General features: G+C 41.9%; 2 protein-coding genes across 2 annotated transcripts; both read left to right on the top strand.

Annotated features, from left to right (window-relative positions):
* Positions 1-927: 927 nt before the first annotated feature.
* Positions 928-9047, top strand: LOC117043944 (sulfotransferase 6B1-like). Its single transcript, XM_033144212.1, has 7 exons — positions 928-1192; positions 3020-3165; positions 4717-4806; positions 4928-5051; positions 5605-5699; positions 7226-7382; positions 8832-9047. The coding sequence occupies exons 1-7, from the start codon at positions 991-993 to the stop codon at positions 8960-8962; spliced, it is 945 nt and encodes a 314-aa protein (XP_033000103.1). The 5' UTR covers positions 928-990; the 3' UTR covers positions 8963-9047.
* Positions 9048-10444: 1397 nt separating this feature from the next.
* On the top strand, positions 10445-18271 carry LOC117043945 (sulfotransferase 6B1-like). Its single transcript, XM_033144213.1, has 7 exons — positions 10445-10693; positions 11971-12116; positions 13559-13648; positions 13770-13893; positions 16035-16129; positions 16794-16950; positions 18141-18271. The coding sequence occupies exons 1-7, from the start codon at positions 10495-10497 to the stop codon at positions 18269-18271; spliced, it is 942 nt and encodes a 313-aa protein (XP_033000104.1). The 5' UTR covers positions 10445-10494.
* Positions 18272-19567: the final 1296 nt, after the last annotated feature.

Raw genomic sequence — 19567 nt, forward strand, 5'->3', positions numbered from 1 at the left:
AAGTGGGGCAAGTGGACTCATGTTCTGCTTGCAGGCTTCCCATTGGCATCTGATTAACCACTGTGAGAACCCGATGCCAGGTAAGATGACATTTGAACTGATTCAGCAAAACCCTTCTTAATGCTGATGACTTCTGAAAGAATTGGCAGCCCAGATGCAGTGCCGGATTTATGTACAGTGGTGCCCCACAAGACGAAAATAATTTGTTCTACGAATTTTTTTCATATTGCGGTTTTTTCATCTAGCGAAGCGGCAATGACAGCCGCGCTCCGCTAAACGGAAAAAAAAAGACGAAAATTTTTCGGCTTGCAAAGCAGCCCCGTAGACTTTTTCGTCTTGTGGGGTAGCTTCCGCTAGACGAATGCCGTTCGTCTAGCGAGTTTTTCGTCTAGCGAGGCATTCGTCTAGCGGGGCACCACTGCATAAGCTAAACAAGCTATAGCTTAGGGCCCCACTCTCTTGGGGCCCCCCAAAAAATTAAAGGAGAAAAACCTGGATGTATATTTCAACAATATAAGATAAAAAAACAAATAAAATAAAGCCTACATACAGCAACAGTGTTTTGTGTTGTGTAGGCTTCTATTTTGTTATGTGCAAATGGCTTTAGATACCTATTAGGTCCATAAATTAAAATATAGCATATATTCAACACAAAAAAACAGTGACAATTTGTTGTTGACAAAGGACAGCTGGACATATAAAGGGACCCATTACCTTCAGTAGGTTAGGGCCTCATCAAACCTAAATCCAGCCCTGCACAGATGTCAAGGACTGCAGTTAACATGCAATGGGAATGCAAAGGCTAGAGATGTTTTCCAGACATCTTCCAGCAATCTTGGTTAAACAGTAACTTTACATTCTGCATGCCTCAGCACATACAAATTGCAACTGTGGTAATCTATTGACTTTGTTCTGATCAACATTTATCTGTTTGGGCAGAATAGAGAAAATATCAGTTTTCATGAAGTGCCCGTCCCATCAGACACAAAGATGGCCGTGAGAGGTAAACATGGGATTGAAATTACAGACAACATGTTGGCTGATGGTGTCAACCTAGCTCCAGAAGATAAGCTGTTGACCTATAATGGGATTTTGTATCCTGCTGTTGTTTGCAAGATAGAAAATTTCCAAGCTCTTGAAACCTTTGATGCCAGAATGGATGATGTGATCCTGGTAGGATATCCTAAAACAGGTGAGTAGCCATATTTTCTACCCTAACAAAAATGTCTTATGAAAGGCAGTATATGAGGAATATAACCATACATGGAACATACAGTCATATCTCATAGAATCATAGAGTTGGAAGAGACCACAAGGGCCATCCAGTCCAACCCCCTGCCAAGCAGGAAACATCATCAAAGCATTCCTGACAGATGGCTGTCAAGCCTCCGCTTAAAGACCTCCAAAGAAGGAGACTCCACCACACTCCTTGTTGCATTCGCTGCGGGTTTGCAAATGGCAAGGATTACGAACGCGCCGAACCTGGAAGTAACGGAACAGATTACTTCTGGGTTCGGCGGGTCACGCATGCGCAGATGCGCACAGTGACATCATGTGCATGCGCAGACGCACCAAACCGTGACCTGCACATGTGCAGACGCGCCAAATCGCGACCCGCACATGCACAGAAGCGGCGCTGCGGGTTGCGGACTTCTCAGGATGCGAACGGGGCTCTGGAACGGATCCCGTTCGTATCTAGAGGTACCACTGTACAGGCAGAGGGCCTTCTTGGTAGTGCCACCTGCCCTGTGGAACGCCCTCCTACTAGATGTCAAAGAGAAAAACAACTACCAGACTTTTAGAAGACATCTGAAGGCAGCCCTGTTTAGGGAAGCTTTTAATGTTTGACGGACTATTGTGTTTTAATATTTTGTTGGAAGCCGCCCAGAGTGGCTGGGTATAAATAAATAAATAAATAAATAAATAAATAAATATTATTATTAATTCAGTATAAAAAACAAACCACAAAGGTGCAGTTACATATCGCCAAGATTTTATGATAATTCTATATAGCCCAACCATGATGAAGAAGGAGTCACGGGATGACTCTACCTGTTTATATACTCAAAAAATGGAGAACTGTCTGATTTGACTTCACCTTCAGACTACACATTCATGTCTGATAATTGATAATTCCATTATTGATCTAGTCAAAATAAGGTCAAAACTATAAGTTCATTTATAATAGAATTTTCAAAATTCAGAACTGACACATGCACAGCATGACTCTGTTTTCCACATCTTTAGATCATTTGCTTCTCCCCTCTGCCACACCCTGGTGACACCAATGTGCACATGTAGTTTGATAAAACTCTTCAACAAAAGCAAAGTTGTTGTGCTTGTACATGCAACTGCAGCACAATTTATTTTCTGTGGGGCTGTTACTGTCCCCACATGTCCATTCAAAAAGAGTCTTGATAGAATTTTATGTGCAATTACATCAAGTTTGCTTTTTTGAGGTGTCCTCAATGTCAATTTATTCATATATCAATTTATCAGTATCAATTATCATGTAATGTGAAGGGGGGTGACAAATGAACTGAAGCACATATGTGCAATATTCAGAAAGAAAAAAAAATGGAACATTGGTGAATTCCTAATGCATTGGTTCCTTCAGAAAGAAAACCAATTCCTTCAACATTCCGGCATCTCAACAAGTCCAATTAATCCAGAACTCCAAAAGTCCAGAAAGATCTCAAGCTATGAGAGAAACCAAAACCGACCAATTCACCCATCCATAAGTCACAGTGCTGTAGTCCCCATCTGTCAGTCAGTACACACAGTCAGTACACACAGTTATTACCTGTATAACTACAATCCCTGAGGTTTTCTGGTGCATAACTGCCCATGCTATCATTGGTGAGAAGTCACCAGTAAAGGATACCAAGGGACATATGTGGACAGTGTCCTTGAGCATCAGGGATTTCCATGAGCAAATTATTTAAAAGCAGCATGAAGCCAGAGTGGTCATTTGTGCCAGTCTCAAGTACATACATAAGACATATTTCATCTCCTTCAGGTACAAATTGGCTTGAAGCCATGCTCAGTAGCTTGGAAACCAGGGCTGGGAAATACACAGAAGAGGAAAAGGAAAGAAGAAAGGCTATTGAAGAGGAATTATCAGTGCCTTCACGCCTTGAGTTTGGGAATCTAGACGCATTCAAGGTAAGTTCATCAGCAATCAGCACATCACTGACTTTATTTCATCTCTGAAAAGCATTTTAAACACAGTTGTTGTTTTTAAAAAACACCTATTATTATTATTATTATTATTATTATTATTATTATTATTATTATTCTGCACCCATCAGGCTAGGTTTCCTCATATACTCTGGGCAGCTTACAGGAAATATAAAAAAAACATGTGGGTAACTGTGCGCACAATAAAAGAGTTGTATTTATCACATGACACATATTCAATTTTCTCCAGAGAAATGGTAGCTATGCCTGAAAGCGATAATTTGTGAAGAGCCCTTTGTATGTTGTCAAGACTTAGGAACCGAGCAGGCGAGGAATTAAATACTGTATTTTCTGGCGTATAAGACGACTTTTTAACCCAGGAAAATCTTCTCATAAGTCGGGGATCGTCTTATAGGCACTGGCAGAGGAAGCCGGGGTGCTTTGCCGGGCTTTGCTAGCATCACTTTTAGCTTCCAGGACTGTCCTGGAAGCTAAAAGCGGTGCTATTGTGTTTCCCCTAGAGGAGCTGAAAGAGAGTCCAGCCGGGAGGAGAGTGAGGGAAGCGGGTGGACATTGGGCAGCTGAAGATGGCGCTGGGCTTACCAGAGAGCAGGCAGAAGAAGAGGCTCGCGAAGACGCACAAGCCCTCTTCCCCTCAGCAGCCTCTGTGATTTGTATGCCCTGTCCTTTTGAATGAAGCTTGGCTGCTAAGCTCCCTGTTAGCTTAGCTGGATTAATTACACGCAGTTTTGCAACTCTGCTTTGCAGCCTCAGGGCTCCACTTAGGGATCGCAGCCTTTTCTCCCTTACTGCCTTTCGAGTAAACCAGGCAGCATACTTCTGAGCACGTGAGCGGGACCTAGATTACCACTTTCTGTGTAAACACACTGGCTTGTCCTAGCAGCCTCCTGCTTTGTTCGCCCAAGTGGCTGCCAATCAACAGTGAACAGTACTTGACTGGGTCCTAGTGCCCCCCCCCACTACTTTTCTGTCCTGGAAGCTAAAAGGCGGCTCCTTGAAGCAGCTTCTCAGAGGCAGTACCTGCATGTCATAAGTATCTGAGTTAAAATTACCATATTGAAATCAAATCTGATGTTTTTTTGGTGTGCGTTGGAAGAGTATCTCAAACTCTATATCTTATACGCCCAGTCATCTTATACGCCGGAAAATACGGTAATAGAATTAAAATACTTCTAGTGAAAGATCTGGAATGAAATGTTTCTGTTACATGCAATTTACTGTACAGTCACACCTCGGGTTGCAAATGTGATCCATGCGGGAGGCATGTTTGCAACCCGCAGTGTTTGCAGCCTGAAGCACTGCATCTGTGATTCGGCACTTCTGCGCATGATGTCATTTTGCACTTCTGCGCATGCACGAGCACCAAAACCCAGAAGTAACCCGTTCCGGTACTTCTGGGTTCAGCGCGGTCTGCAACCCGAAAACATGCAATCCGCAGCGTTCGTAACCCGAGGTATGACTGTAGTGAAGAAAGGAATGGATTGACCACAGTGTTTATTTCCTATCTTATTTAAGAGGATGACGAAATTACCTTCCAGAAGGATCATAGTAACTCATCTCCCTCCTCATTTACTACCCAAATCTATTTTCAAAAGTAAAGCCAAGGTGAGTACCTATATCTTATAGTCTTTCAGCTAAGACTGCTTTACTGCAACATTCACTTAAATGTTATTTCAGAGCATTATGAGCACATTCTTAAAGCGTGATTTATATCTTTGTGTTTCAGATATTGGTGCTGATTCGGAATCCAAAGGATACAGTGGTGTCTTATTTTCATTTTAACAATAACCTTTCTGTCCTTCCTAATTCAACATGGGATGCACATTTCACAGATTTTATGAATGGAAAAGGTTTCCTTTTTATTTTGAAAAAAATCATGCAAGAGTAGTTCACAGGATGGGAAGGGGTCCTGGATCAGCCCCCCCCCCCATTTTGATATCTATGTGGCAGCAGAAGCTGGGAGTGTGTATTATCACCTTTGGTTAATATGCCCACGGAATCCTTTCCCAGGGACCTAGAACCTAAACACTGTCATGAATGCTATGACAACCTCGTGACTTGACTACTGTGATGTGCTTTAGCTGGAGTTGCCTATGAAGATGGGCCAGAATTGTCCATCTGTCCAGAATCTAGCAGCACGACTCGTGATAGTGGACCTTCATGAGCTGTGCTGTTTCCCAATTTCTATCTAGGCTAATTTCAAAGTGCTGGTTTCGACATTTAAAATCCTACATGCAAGCACATGCATTCTTAAAACATCAGTGTCCACATGCATGGGAAAGCAGATCCAATGAGTGTTCCCCCATGTGTGTATGCAGCCGAGTTTATGTGAGTATGCTAGCAGAGAGCCTGTTAAGCATTAAAATGTTGATATCATGCAGCTCTCTTCTCCTTTTTATCCAGTGTGTTGGGGCTCCTACTTTGACTTTGTCTTAGAATGGGACAAGTTCATTGATGATGAAAATGTCATGGGCATATGTTACGAAGAACTTAAGGAGGTGAGGATAACATTAGCCCCAGGGATATCAAAACTAGGTTTCTTTGTGAACTGCTGTCAAAGCGATAAATGCACAAGAACACTTTATATGTGAATGTCCTATCTACGATGAATGCGTACGGACATGCCATTCCATGTCTCACCGTTTTCTGAAATGCTCATAACACAGTTGTTGTGTAGGCTTGTGGCCTACGCTGGCAGCTAAGCCAAAGAGATGGTTTCTTCTGACCAGAGTTTTGAAAGCAAAAGAATGTATTAGGCTAGAATAAATCTCAAGGGATACCTAGGTCACTCTACACCTGTCACTATTGCAAGGCCAGGAGGCAGCAGGGTTGATACCACAGCTGAAGAACCCACTTTTTATATGACATTGGTCTCCACCTTAAATCATCATTTTTATTTTTATATTTTTAAGTAATGTTATTTAAAAATATAACAAAAAGAAAGGGGAAAAACAGCAGGCTGAAAAAATAACCCATCAGTCCTAATTTAAACATATAGCTTCATACGTCCATATGCCTAAATAGGTATTTAAATGACAAAAGGGTAGTGAAATCTTTGGACTACTGAGTATTAGATGATGTTGGGTTAATTTAACAGACACATTACTTTTGCTCCACTATAGATGTAATGTTTTTGACATATGCAATATGCTCTCTCTTGGGTTTTCTTTTTTTTTTGGGGGGGGGGGAGATCTACATTCAGGATTGCAAAAAAGAGAGAGCTAAATTCTTTGGGTTGGTCTCCACCTTCAGTGTAGAGTTAGTACTTTTATATTTTTAAATTATTTTATGGGCATATAACAAAAAGAAAGGGAGGAAAAGCCAGCCAACATTGTATAATAAAAAAGCTTTGAATGTCCATATGCCTAAATAGGTATTTAAATCAGATTGACAAAAGGGTAGTAGTAATAATAATAGTAATAATAATTTATTATTTATACCCTGCTCATCAGATCTGTAGTAGTAGATGGTACTGAGTTAATTTAACGGACACATTACTTTTGCCCCACTATAGATGTAACCAGTGCTTTTTATGTATTTGATTTTTGTTGGAAGCCGCCCAGAGTGGCTGGGGAAATCCAGCCAGATGGGCGGGGTACAAATAATAAATACTATTATTATTATTATTATTATTATTATTAGTATTTGGAAAAAAGTGGCAGTATTCACCAGCATGCAGGGGGAGGGGCCAGTGTGTGTGGGGTGTGTGGCTTGATGTCAAGTCTGGGCGCTGAGGGCAGAGTAGCTTGATGCTCCCTTGTCCACACACCCACCTACCAACCAGAACGCTGCTGCTTGGCTGAAGAAGCCTCCCATGCTTGACTTTGGAAAGGAGACAGCAGGCCTCCAGGATTCTGTCAGAGCATTGTGCCTCCTTGTCCTAAGCTGGACAAATGCTTCTGAGAGCCCTCGTGCTTCCTTCTCCCCCAAAAGGTGACAGTACTACGTACTGTTGCATACAGCTAGAATGAAAGGACTGGATGTAATGTTTTGACATGTTATCTCTTGTTTTTGGGGGGGAAAGGATCCAAATTTAGGATTGCAAAAAATCGCTAAATTCTTTGGGTTTTCCGTGAACAAAGAAGAAATTAAAAGTGTTGTAGAAAATTGCAGTTTCAAAGCTATGAAGCAAAAATCTACTGAAACTCATGGGGCATTTGGAGACGTTCTTTTCCGCAAAGGTAAATATCTATGGTGGGGTGGGGGTTGATAAGGTTATTCGCTAATAGTTGCCTGCTAAGTGATCACAACTATGTATAGTTACTTATCAAGTTATTTTTCACGTAAGCTTCTTAAAGGTAGGGATGCCACAAAGGGTTGCAAGGTTTAATTTTCAGTCCAGACCTGTGATTTCAAGGCATCCAAGTTCTTCATTCAAGAACACAGGGTATGGGAATAGGATTCTGTGTTTGATTCTAAAAAATCAGCTCAGAAGTTGTTGAGGATTATGATGGAGAAAAGGCTCCCATCATCATGTCTCTGGTATCAGCATGCAGCATCTTTGGGAACTTGCTCATGCCCCATTGGGACCCCCTTCTAATGCCGGCTCTGGACTCTCCTGTCCACATATTTTTTTTCTGGTATTGGGCAGCACAGAGCAACTGGGAGCCACCACTTAAATTCCCCACAATGATTTGATTCTGCCCCCCGTTTCCAGGAGCTAAGAGGGCACCCATGTTATATGAGTGACTTGGCATGGGAGGGATCCATCAGAAGGAACTATACTAAGGTCCCCCTCACACCATTAGGCAGTCCTGTCCTTTGTGTCTCCTACTTTGGTGTCAGAAGTAGATAAATTGGAAAATACATTTTAAAAGAGAAACAAATGGTGATTTTTCAAATATCACTTGGAAATACATCCCACAAGAGATGGTTTGGAAATTGTGGAATAGGATGTCCATGAGTCCTACTTTACATAAGATTGTGATCTGTTTTTAAGAGCTGTCCCTAGTCGTTCTCTAGCTAAAGGTGTCCTCTGTTTGAGGGCTGTCCGGTCCAAGGTTGGTTTAAAGAGCACACAAGCCAATCTGGTGAGATGTATTTCTATTCAAATGTATGCGAACCCACTTCTTTTGACATTGCATAACTGTCTACCCTATTGTGATGCGAGAACCAATGCACTGTCCCCTTTTAAAGTGATTTTTTACTTAGTTGGAATTAGCAGCTCCTGTGTGAGAGACGTATGCATGGTGAGTGCTTAATAAACAGCATGTTTCATAGTAAATCCTAACAGCAGCTGTGTGATGTTCGGCTGAGGAGCAAACGATTATGGTTCCTTTCTGTCAAGGTCAGTTGCCTCCTTCAGCCAACAAATTCCAGTGGGGTGAATAGGAGCAGCAGCCACAGTGGAACAGAAGTGAAACAGCAGCATCACAGCAGTGGAGCCACTGCTGCTTTGCAAGAGAAGCGAACGCTAAACAAGTTGCAAGGGTGGGGCTGCACAGGAGCATCAGCAGAACACCTATTGCTGCCATCACCCAGTATTGACTTCACAGCTATCTTGGCCTTCCCTTTCCCTTTACAGCAAGTGGCCGTGACACTGCAAATCCACCCCACTGAAGAGACCCCAGTTTAATAAAATACCTTCTGAATTTATGTTAAAACTATTCATTTATCTTAAATGTTTGCAGGATCTGTCGGTGACTGGAAAAGCCTGTTCTCAGAGACTCAGAACCAAGAAATGGACAGAAGGTTTAAAGAGTGTTTAGCCAAAAGCAAACTAGGAGCAAAGATGAAGTATGAGGTTTACTGCAAGAGCTGATGACGCAACCTATATTCGAAGGGCTGGCTGCCTCCTCCATGGTCTCCTGAAATACAGTTAGCTTTGTAGGATGGCCTTTTTAAATTATGTATGCTTTTTAAATTATGTATGCTTGCGGAATTTGTTCTTTGTGGATCTTAATTCAAATTGACTTGATCTCTGCTCCTGGACTATTGTATAAAAATTAGTTATCCTTCAGATTTCGCATTTCCCTGAATTTTGCAAAGCAGCTCCCAGTTGTAACTGTGAGGTGAACATGTGGAATCCATTTTGCAGCTCCAGTGACACAGCATGGCTCCTGACAGCCCTACTTCTGTGTGTCATGTTCCTCCAGGGGTTCATCACTTGCAGTGGGCAATCTTCTTCCTCTCTAGGGTCACCCCACCTGTGTTTCTTGTCCAGCATGGTCCACTCAACTCTGTTGAAAAATTCTTGCTCTGTAGCTCAAAGTGGGGCTAGGTGGGCCTCAGGTTGCTATACCTTCTCTTCCAGTTTCCAGTTACCACAAGTGTACTTTTGCATGTTCTCCGGGAGGAAGACAAACATGGCAACGTGTTGCAGGTCTCTGCAGCAGCTTCCTCTCCTCCCATGTCTCTTGGTTCTATGAATACCGTGAGACAGCACCAAGGGCTTTCCCCACTCAACACCCTCACAAATTCCCATGTTTACGAGTCCTGGTCACAAGCTCTGGTCATAAGCTCCCAGAAGCTGCAATCAGCTAAGTTTAACTGCTGTTAACTCCTTCCTCAACTCATTTGCAGGGCCTGAGGTGCTAAACTTTGAAGGGTGGCATTTGGTCTCAGAACGCCAAGTTAAGGCATTTAGAGCAAAGCTTTTACATAAGGGTGTGGCCACAGTAGTTCATACTACTGTGTGCAATAGTTTAAGCAAACTTAGTCAGAGAAATAAATAGCTCTCTTAAGACAAAAGCAGAAGAAACTAGCTGATATGGGATGAAGGTTATCAACTGTGTATGGCTCATTGTTTATCTTCTTGTAAAATGCTGTTGGAAAATAACACTATTTTACAAACTATTGAAGTGGTGGTCTAAAATCATTTATTTGCGCTGCTATAATTTCAATCAATGGACACATACATGGTATTATGGATGCTCTACGACTTACTGATACTTTTAATTGTTTACCACACTTACTAATGAGTCTCTTTCTCCTGCTTCGCACACACAATGCCTGTTTTCTGAACACACCAAACCAATATCTCTTATGACCTGATGCTAGGTAAGATGGCTTTTGAACTGATCCAGCAAAACTGTTCTTGATACTGATGACTTCTGAAAGAATCAGAAGCCCAGGTGTCAAGGACTGCCATGAACATGGAATGAGAAATACAAAGGCTAGAGGTACTTTACAGGCATCTTGGTTAAACAGTAACTTTACACTGTGAACTGCATCACCAGATAGGAATCGTACTCTTGGCAATATATTAACTTTGTTCTGATCAACATTTATCTGTTTGGGCAGAATAGCTCAAATCTCAGTCTTCATCAAGTGTCCATCCCATCAGATACAAAGATGACCATGAACAGGAAACGTATTGAAATTCTGGAAAAGTTTTTGGCTGATGGTGACAAGCTAGCTCCAGAAGATAAGCTATTTACTTATAAAGGGATTTTGTATCCTCTTGCTATTTGCAAGCTTGAAAATTTCCAAGCTCTTGAAACCTTTGAGGCCAGAATGGATGATGTGATCCTGGCAGGATATCCTAAAACAGGTGAGTAGCCATCTTTTCTACCTTAACAAAAATGTCTTCTGAAAGGCAGTATATGAAGAACATAACCATACTTTGGAACATATTCAGTATAAAAAAGAAATTACATAGGTGCATTTACATATAGTCAATGAATCTAAATAGCCCAACCATGATGAGGAAGGAGTCACGGAAGTAGTACTTATATGACTCTCCCTATTTATATACTAAAAAATGGAGAACTGTCTGATTTGGCTTCACCCCCAGACTACACATTCATGTCTGACCATTAATAATTCCATTACTGTCAGGAGGCAGAGGAACCAACACCCGTGGCAGGTTGCCAGGAATGGATAAGACAAAGAAAAGTTCTTACCATCTGCCTTTTATTCAACGTTTACAGAGAGAGGCTTGGGAATGCAGCCTCTTGGAATAATGGCGTTGCCCCGAGTAAATCTCTCCTCCCCTTCTCTCCCACTTCCTCGTTCATCATCTGTTCTACCAGTGGTGCTGAGGGCTCTTTGCTTCTGAGCCCTCCACTCTCCTACTTTCAACACTCGCCAGGTTCTAGGAGGGTGGGGGTCTGGAATGCTTTCTAAAGACACATGTGGAATAGATTCCCATCCTTATGGTTACATCTCCAGTACTTACTACTGTTTTTTTATCATTTTCGCCAATTTTGATGGAGTGAGGTACCACCTATACATCATTTTAAAAAAGTTTTCTTTAGTTAAATAGCAGGCTGTAAATTTGATATAATATTTCCAAAGATTTTCCCATTTCTCTAATTCTATTGTATATCTGAAGTCTTGGGCCCATTTTACCTTTACATCCTTACACCCTTAACAATTTTGTCTTTTAAATGCCAATTTAATAATAACTTATGAGTAAAGGTAAAGGGATCCCTGACCATTAGGTCCAGGTGTGTCTGACTCTGGGGTTGCGGTGCTCATCTCGCGTTACTAGCCGAGGGAGCCAGCGTACAGCTTCTGGGTCATGTGGCCAGCATGACTAAGCTGCTTCTGGCGAACCAGAGCAGCACATGGAAACCCCGTTTACCTTCCTGCCAGAGCGGTACCTATTTATTTACTTGCACTTTGACATGCTTTCGAATTGCTAGGTGGGCAGGAGCTAGGACTGAGCAACAGGAGCTCACCCCATCGCGGGGATTCGGACCGCCGACCTTCTGATCAGCAAGCTTTGTTTGTGGACAGTGTCCTTGAGCAGCAGGGATTTTCATGAGCAAGATATTTAAAAAAAAGCATGAAGCACATACCCCAGACATTTTGCATCTCATTCAGGTACAAACTGGCTTGAAGCCATGCTACGTGACTTGGAATTCAGGGCTGGGAAATATACAGAAGAGGAATCTAAAAGAAGAATGGCAATTGAAGAGGAATTGGCAGTGCCTCCACGTCTTGAGTTTGGGAATCTAGATGCCATCAAGGTTAGTTCAACTGCAATCAGCACGTCACTGACACTAATTAGTCTCTGAAAAGCAGACAGGTAGTGCTCATTGTCTAGGAGAACCACTCTTTTTAAAAATGAGTTTAGGAAGCATCAGACCCCCTTGAATGGTGTGCAGAACTCTGTCACCCAAGGAGCAGACATTTGGATTCCTATGCTAGAGGGAAATAACATTGGCCTTTCTCCATACATGACGAGCCCATGTCAACCAGTAGCACACAAGTTGGTCTTTCCAATTATTTGGGTGTTCAACTTATCTGTTCAACTTACTGCAGAGCCACACCACACATTTAAAGCACATGACTTCCCTCAAAGAATCCTGAGAACTATAGCTTGTTATAGTTGGGAATTGTTTGTTGCTGGGAATTGTAGCTCTGTGAGGGTTACAAATGTGCATTGAACATATTTTAAATGTACAGTGGGGATCTGCCTTAATGCTTTTCCCAGCACATTTTGGTGTCTGGGGAAAACCTTCCATGGAGATTTTACTTATATTTTGTGTGTGTGTGTGTGGGGGGGAATTGCATCACTTTGGGGTGAGAGGGGTAATATTTCGATGAGGTGGCCAGTTTCTGTCTTCTCCCCTATTTTTAACTGTAAAAAGCCACGGCTTGGTAGTAGTTGGCCAGGTAGCATCATCCTGAGGGGTATAGGTGGCCAAGCCAAAGTATTCATGGCCTAATGGACACAGTGTCTCTGAGGCAAGTTTATTTCTGTATTTATTTTTTGAACTTGTTTCATGTCATTTCACGGTACAGTCGCATGTATCCCCATCTCTGACTGTTAAAAGGCCTTCTTCTTTTTAGCCTAAGAGTAGATTGAAGACACGGAGCATAATAACAACATGTACCAGGGAGGTACAACCTCACCTGGAGTCATTGGAAGAGGGTTTGCAATTTTTGTTTGGTTTAGATTGGGGATGCACTTTCCCCTTGCAGATGTTGATTTCACTGTGTCATTTGTATTAACAGCAAGACAAATAAACTGTTCTGTAAGCTGAGAAATCTGCCAGTTCCAGAAATCTAGCTCATCATCGTGTTTCTTTTTCCTTTTTCCTGGTCAGTTGGCAGTTTATCCATCATTCTTTAAGACCAGGTTTTTAAAAAAGTAACTGTAAAATACTGATAACTGTGCACACAATCAAAGAGTTGTATTTACCACATGACACATACATGTATTAAAAAATGTTTCCCAGAAAAGTGGTGGCTGTTCTTGAAAATCAGAATTGGGAAGAGCGCTTTGTGTGTTATGTAGACATATAGGAACCAAGCAGGCTAGGGATGAAATAAATAAAATAAAAATAGATCTAGTGAAAGATCTGGAAGGAAATGTTTCCATTGCAATTCTTACCACAATGTAATGAAGAAATGAACTGATTAAATTCAAAATTGACCACAGTGTTTACTTCCTATCTTATTTAAGAGGATGACGAAATTACCTTCCAGAAGGATCATAGTAACTCACCTCCCTCCTCATTTACTACCCAAATCTATTTTCAAAAGTAAAGCCAAGGTGAGTACATACATCTTATAGTCTTTCAGCTAAGACTGCTTTACTGCAGCATTCACTTAAACGTTATTTCAGAGCATTAAGAGCACAATCTTAAAGCATGAATCCTATCTTCATTTTTCAGATACTGGCGCTGACTCGGAATCCCAAAGATACAATAGTGTCTTATTTTCATTTCAACAATAATTTTTCTGCCTTTCCTAATGCAACATGGGATGCATATTTCACAAATTTTATGAATGGAAAAGGTATCCTTTTTATTTTACAGCAAATTTCAAAAATATATATGCAAGAGTAGTTCATTGTATGGTAAGAGGTTCTGGATCCAGCACCCCATTTTGATATCTAGGTGGCAGCAGAAGCAGAGAGTGTGTACTATCAGCTCTGGTTAATATGCCAGCTTCATCCTTTTCCAGAGACTTAGGACCTAGACACGGTCATGAATGCTATGGAAAGAAGGATGCCAACTTGAATACAATATTGGGGAGGGGCAGGTAAGCCCCACCCTGCACAATCAACCTCAAGATGTAGCACACAGACACAATTTGAATGGAAATGTCCATCAACTCTGGGTGGGAGCTGGCCACCTCAAATATTTTATGGGGGGGGCGAAGGGACCTTGGCCCCTAGCAGTTGGCTCCAACGTATGATAACCACTTGACTTGACTACTATAGTGTGTTTTTACCTGGGGCTTTGAAGATGGGCCAGCAACATCAATTACTCCAGAATCTAGCGGCATAATTTCTGTTGGATGCTAACCTTTGGCCACATGTATAATAATAATAATAATAATAATAATAATAATAATAATTTATTTATTTATTTATTTATTTATTTATTTATTTATTTATACCCCGCCCATCTGGCTGGGTTTCCCCAGTCACTCTGGGCAGCTTCCAACAGAATATTAAAAACACAATAGAACATCAAACATTTAAAACTTCCCTAGACAGATGTCTTCAAAAAGTCAGATAGCTGTCTATTTCCTTAACATCTGATGGTAGGGTGTTCCACAGGGCAGGCGCCACTACCGAGAAGGCCCTTGGCCTGGTTCCCTGTAGCTTCACTTCTCACAGTGAGGGAACTGCCAGAAGGCCCTCGGAGCTGGACCTCGGTGTCCAGACCCTAGACTTTACGAGCTGTGCTGTTTGCTAGTTCATATCTAAGCTAATTCCAATGTGCTGGTTTCAACGTTTTAAATCCTATATTGTCAGGGCTGGTATTGGGAGCAGGTCAGCAATAACGCACAATGTGCCAGTGAAGTTAACTCTTTATTCAAAGAAACAAAACAGCTCAGGTCTAGTGAGCACAGCAACTCTTCCCGTTAGATCATGCCCCAATGAGGCAGTTGCAAGGACTAAAGGTCCCGGACCTTCCTGCAGCTGCCTAAGACTCCTCCCCCCAATTCCTTCCCAAGCAATCTGAGGCTCCAACATCCTGCCTGTCTCTACTCTGCCCTCTTCATACCGCTGTGGGTTCTGGGAGACCAGAGGGGAGGGGACCAAGTTGCAGCAGCAGGGGGAGACCCCCTGGATTCTTCAGCAGCCTGCCTGTTCTTTGCCTCTTGATGCCTCTCCTCTCCAGTCTCCACTTCTGCCTCTGATTCTGGACTGCCCTCTGCCCCAGACTCTTCCTGCTCACTCAACCCTTTCCCCTCTTCAGCTTCTGACAACCCCTCTTCCCAGCCTGCTCCCTCTTCTCCCTCTGACAACTCATCATTGTCCCACCACCAATCCCCTGGCTCTGAGCTGTCATCACTTGGAGGTTCACCAGCTGGTGACTCCCACCACTCCTGTGCATCCAGCCAGTCCATGCCAGCCATGCATGTACATGCATTCTTAAAACACCCATGTTCTCACGTATGGGAATGCCAGCCCAATGAGAGTTCCCACATGTGTGTGTAGGTGAGTTTATGTATGTATGCTAGCAGTGAACTTAAAGTTCTCAAACAGATTTTGCATTAAGGATCTAGGGTGTATGTGTGAATTCTAGGGGGCTCTGGGCATGGAAGAAATCAGGGATGATGCCACAAAAATGGTGAAGATGTTTTGGCGAGCTTACTCTGATAGGGTAGTGGTGGGTTGCACATTCTTTCCACCCAGAATGACATAAAATGCTGTGTCTGAGTTATTTGGGAGAAAAGTAGAAAAATAAAGCTACTGGCTTCTGCGCACCAACAGGAAACAGCTAGGAACCTCTTAAACACCCAAACAAAAAGGAAAAACTGCTGAAATGCTCCCCAAATTTGTATAGTTTCTACTTTGATGTTTTCGTTGTGGGAAACAGTGCTGCTTCCCCCAGCAATTCTAATTTGTATAGCTGAATTTGCTTATAATGATAAGCTTTAAAATGTTGATATCATGCAGCTCTCCTCTCCTTTTTATCCAGTGTGTTGGGGCTCCTACTTTGACCATGTCTCAGAATGGGACAAGTTCATTGATGATGAAAATGTCATGGGCATATGTTACGAAGAACTTAAGGAGGTGAGGATAACATTAGCCCCAGGGATATAAAAACTGGGTTTCTTTGTGAACTGCTGTCAAAGCGATAAATGCAAAAGGACACTTTATACGTGAATGTCCTGTCTGTGATGAGTGCGTACTGCGTATGGACATGCCATTCCATGTCTCACTGATTTCTGAAATGCTTATAACACAGTTGTTGTGTACACTTGTGGCCTACGCTGGCATCTAAGCCAAAGAGATGGTTTCTTCTGACCAGAGTTTTGAAAGCAAAAGCATGTATTAGGCTAGAATAAATCTCAAGGGATACCTAGGTCACTGTACACCTGTCACTATTGCAAGGCCAGGAGTCAGCAGGGTTGATACCACAGCTGAAGAACCCACTTGAGTGAGTTTCTTTTTATATGACATTGGTCTCCACCTTAAAACATCATTTTTATTTTTATATTATTTAAGTAATGTTATTTAAAAATATAACAAAAAGAAAGGGAAAAAACAGCTAGCTGAAAAAATAGCCCTAAATAGGTATTTAAATGAGATTGACAAAATGGTAGTGAAATCTTTGGACTACTGAGTAGTAGATGATGTTGGGTTAATTTAACAGACACATTACTTTTACTCCACTATAGATGTAATGCTTCTGACATATGCAATGTGCTCTCTCTTGTTTATGAAAAAACAAAAGGACCAACATTCAGGATTGCAACAAATAGCTAAATTCTTTGGGTTTTCTGTGACTGAAGAAGAAATTAAAAGTGTTGTAGAAAAATGCAGCTTCAAAGCTATGAAGCAGAAAGCTAACGAAACTCATGGAGCATTTGGAGACGTTCTTTTCCGCAAAGGTAAATTTCTAGGGTATGGTAGGGGTTAATAAGATTGTTCACTAACAGTTGTCTGCTAAGTGATCACAACTATGTACAGTTACTTATCAAGCTATTTTTTGTGCATGCTTTTGTAAAGCAGGGATGTCACAAAGGCTAGCTAGCAAGGTTTATATTTCAGTTCAGACCTGTGATTTCAAGGCAAGTTACCATTCTGTATTACCATCCAAGAACACAGGGTAAAGGAATAGGAATACATGTTTGATTGAATAAAATCAGCTCAGAGGTTGTTGAGGATTATGATGGAGAAAAAGCTCCCATCATCATGTCTCTGGTATCAGCATGCAGCATCTTTGGGAACTTGCTCATGCCCCATTGGGACCCCCTTCTAATGCCAGCTCTGGATTCTCCTGTCCACATATTTCTTCTGGTATTGGGCAGCACGGAGCAACTGGGAGCCACCACTTAAATTTCCCACAATGATTGATTCTGCCCCCTGTTTCCAGGAGCTAAGAGGGCACCCATGTTATATGGGTGACTTGGCATGGGAGGCATCCATCAGAAGGAACTATACCAAGGTCCCCCTCACACCATCAGGCAGTCCTGTCTTTTGTGTCTCCTACTTTGGTGTCAGAAGTAGATAAATTGGAAAATACATTTTAAAAGAGAAACAAATGGTGATTTTTCAAATATCACTTGGAAATACATCCCACAAGAGATGGTTTGGAAATTGTGGAATAGGATGTCCATGAGTCCTACTTTGCAGAAGACTGTGATCTGTTTTGAAGAGCTTTCCCTAGTTGTTCTCTAGCTAAAGGTGTCCTCTGTTTGAGAGCTGTCCGGTCCAAGGTTGGTTTAAAGAGCACACAAGCCAATCTGGTGAGATGTATTTCTATTCAAATGTATGCGAATCCACTTCTTTTGACATTGCATAACTGTCTACCCTATTGTGATGCGAGAACCAATGCACTGTCCCCCTTTAAAGTTAATTTTGACTTAGTTGCAATGAAAAGTTCCTTCGTGAAAGACTGCCATCACTCTGCATTAACTTTGCTGCTGTCTTGGCCATCCACTCCCTTTTCCTGCAAGTGGCAGTGACAGTGTGTCTCGGAGGCCATTGCTGCAAATCCACCCCACTGAAGAGACTCCAGCTTAATAAAATGCCTTCTGAATTTATGTTAAAACTATTCATTTATCTTAAATGTTTGCAGGATCTGTCAGTGACTGGAAAAGCCTGTTCTCAGAGACTCAGAACCAAGAAATGGACAGAAGATTTGAAGAGTGTTTAGCCAAAAGCAAACTAGGAGCAAAGATGAAGTATGAGGTTTACTGCAAGATCTGAGGAGGGCTGCCTGTCTCCTGCATTGTCTCTTGGAATACAAATAGCTTTTCATTATTATTATTATTATTATTATTATTATTATTATTATTATTATTATTATTATTATTATTATTATTATTAATATCATTTATATCCCACCCATCTGGCTGGGTTTCCCCAGCCACTCTGTGTATCAATACATTGATGGAGCCATAATGTTTCCTGTGTCTTGCAATTTCAGCAGTTTTGATATTTACCGGTAAGTAGGATGGCCTTTTTAAATTATGGATGCTTGAGGAATTTGTTCTTTGTGGATCTTAATTCAAACTGACTTGATCTCTGCTCACGGACTATTGTATGAATCAGAACTTAGTTATCCTTCAGATTTTGCTTCCCCCTGAACATTGCAAAGCAGCTTCCAGTTGAAACTATGTTATATAATGTGTCAGGGACTGGGCAGAGGAGGAATGGTGGAGACCGCCTCCCCAGCCTGACCCTTCCAGAGAAGAGGAAGCTCATTGTTGTTGTTGGCATCCATCTGTCTCGGGAGACAATTGAAGGGTGTACTTTCAGGGTTAAAGTCAAACCATTGGAGAGTGACTGCGTTTTCTGTGGCTGTAGAGTCCGATATGGAGGAGACATGTTTTATTGCAGGTGGGGCAGATGAAGGTGTCCAGTTTCACTGTTACAGGTGCATTAATAATAATAATAATAATAATAATAATAATAATAATAATAATAATAATTTATTTATACCCTGCCCATCTGTCTGGATTTCCACAGCCACTCTGGGCATCTTCCAGAAAAATATTAAAATTCATCAAATATTAAAAGCTTCCCTAAACAGGGCTGCCTTCAGATGTCTTCTAAAAGTCAGGTAGTAATTATTTCCTTGACTTCTGATGGGAGGTTCCCTGTAACCTCACTTCTCTCAGTGAGGGAATGGCCAGAAGCCCCTCGGAGCTGGACCTCGGTGTCCAGGCTGCACGATGGAGGTGGAGACGCTCCTTCAGGTATACTGGGCTGAAGCCATTTCGGGCTTTAAAGGTCAGCACCAACACTTTGAATTGTGCTTGGAAACATACTGGGAGCCAATGTAGGTCTTTCAGGGCCGGTGTTATATGGCCTCAGCGACCAGTCTAGCTGCTGCATTCTGGATTAGTTGTAGTTTCCGGGTCACGTTCAAAGGTTCATAGAGCACATTGCAGTAGTCCAAGCAGGAGATAACTAGAGCATGCACCACTTTGGAAAGACAGTCTGCGGGCAGGTAGGGTCTCACCATGGTGTTTCCCCTCTCTGTGCTCCTCCTAATGGTCA

The sequence above is a fragment of the Lacerta agilis genome, chromosome 3 (genome assembly GCF_009819535.1).
Source record: "Lacerta agilis isolate rLacAgi1 chromosome 3, rLacAgi1.pri, whole genome shotgun sequence".
Lineage (NCBI taxonomy): Eukaryota > Metazoa > Chordata > Lepidosauria > Squamata > Lacertidae > Lacerta > Lacerta agilis.

Bases quoted from the DNA above. Each gene is read 5' to 3' on its own strand.
- LOC117043945 (XM_033144213.1), top strand. From the start codon at position 10,495: ATGACCATGAACAGGAAACGTATTGAAATTCTGGAAAAGTTTTTGGCT. The intron at 13,894-16,034 runs GTATCCTTTTTA...CTTTTTATCCAG, and splicing joins AAATTTTATGAATGGAAAAG to TGTGTTGGGGCTCCTACTTT. The intron at 16,951-18,140 runs GTAAATTTCTAG...AAATGTTTGCAG, and splicing joins AGACGTTCTTTTCCGCAAAG to GATCTGTCAGTGACTGGAAA.
- LOC117043944 (XM_033144212.1), top strand. From the start codon at position 991: ATGGCCGTGAGAGGTAAACATGGGATTGAAATTACAGACAACATGTTG. The intron at 4,807-4,927 runs GTGAGTACCTAT...TTTGTGTTTCAG, and splicing joins TTTTCAAAAGTAAAGCCAAG to ATATTGGTGCTGATTCGGAA. The intron at 7,383-8,831 runs GTAAATATCTAT...AAATGTTTGCAG, and splicing joins AGACGTTCTTTTCCGCAAAG to GATCTGTCGGTGACTGGAAA.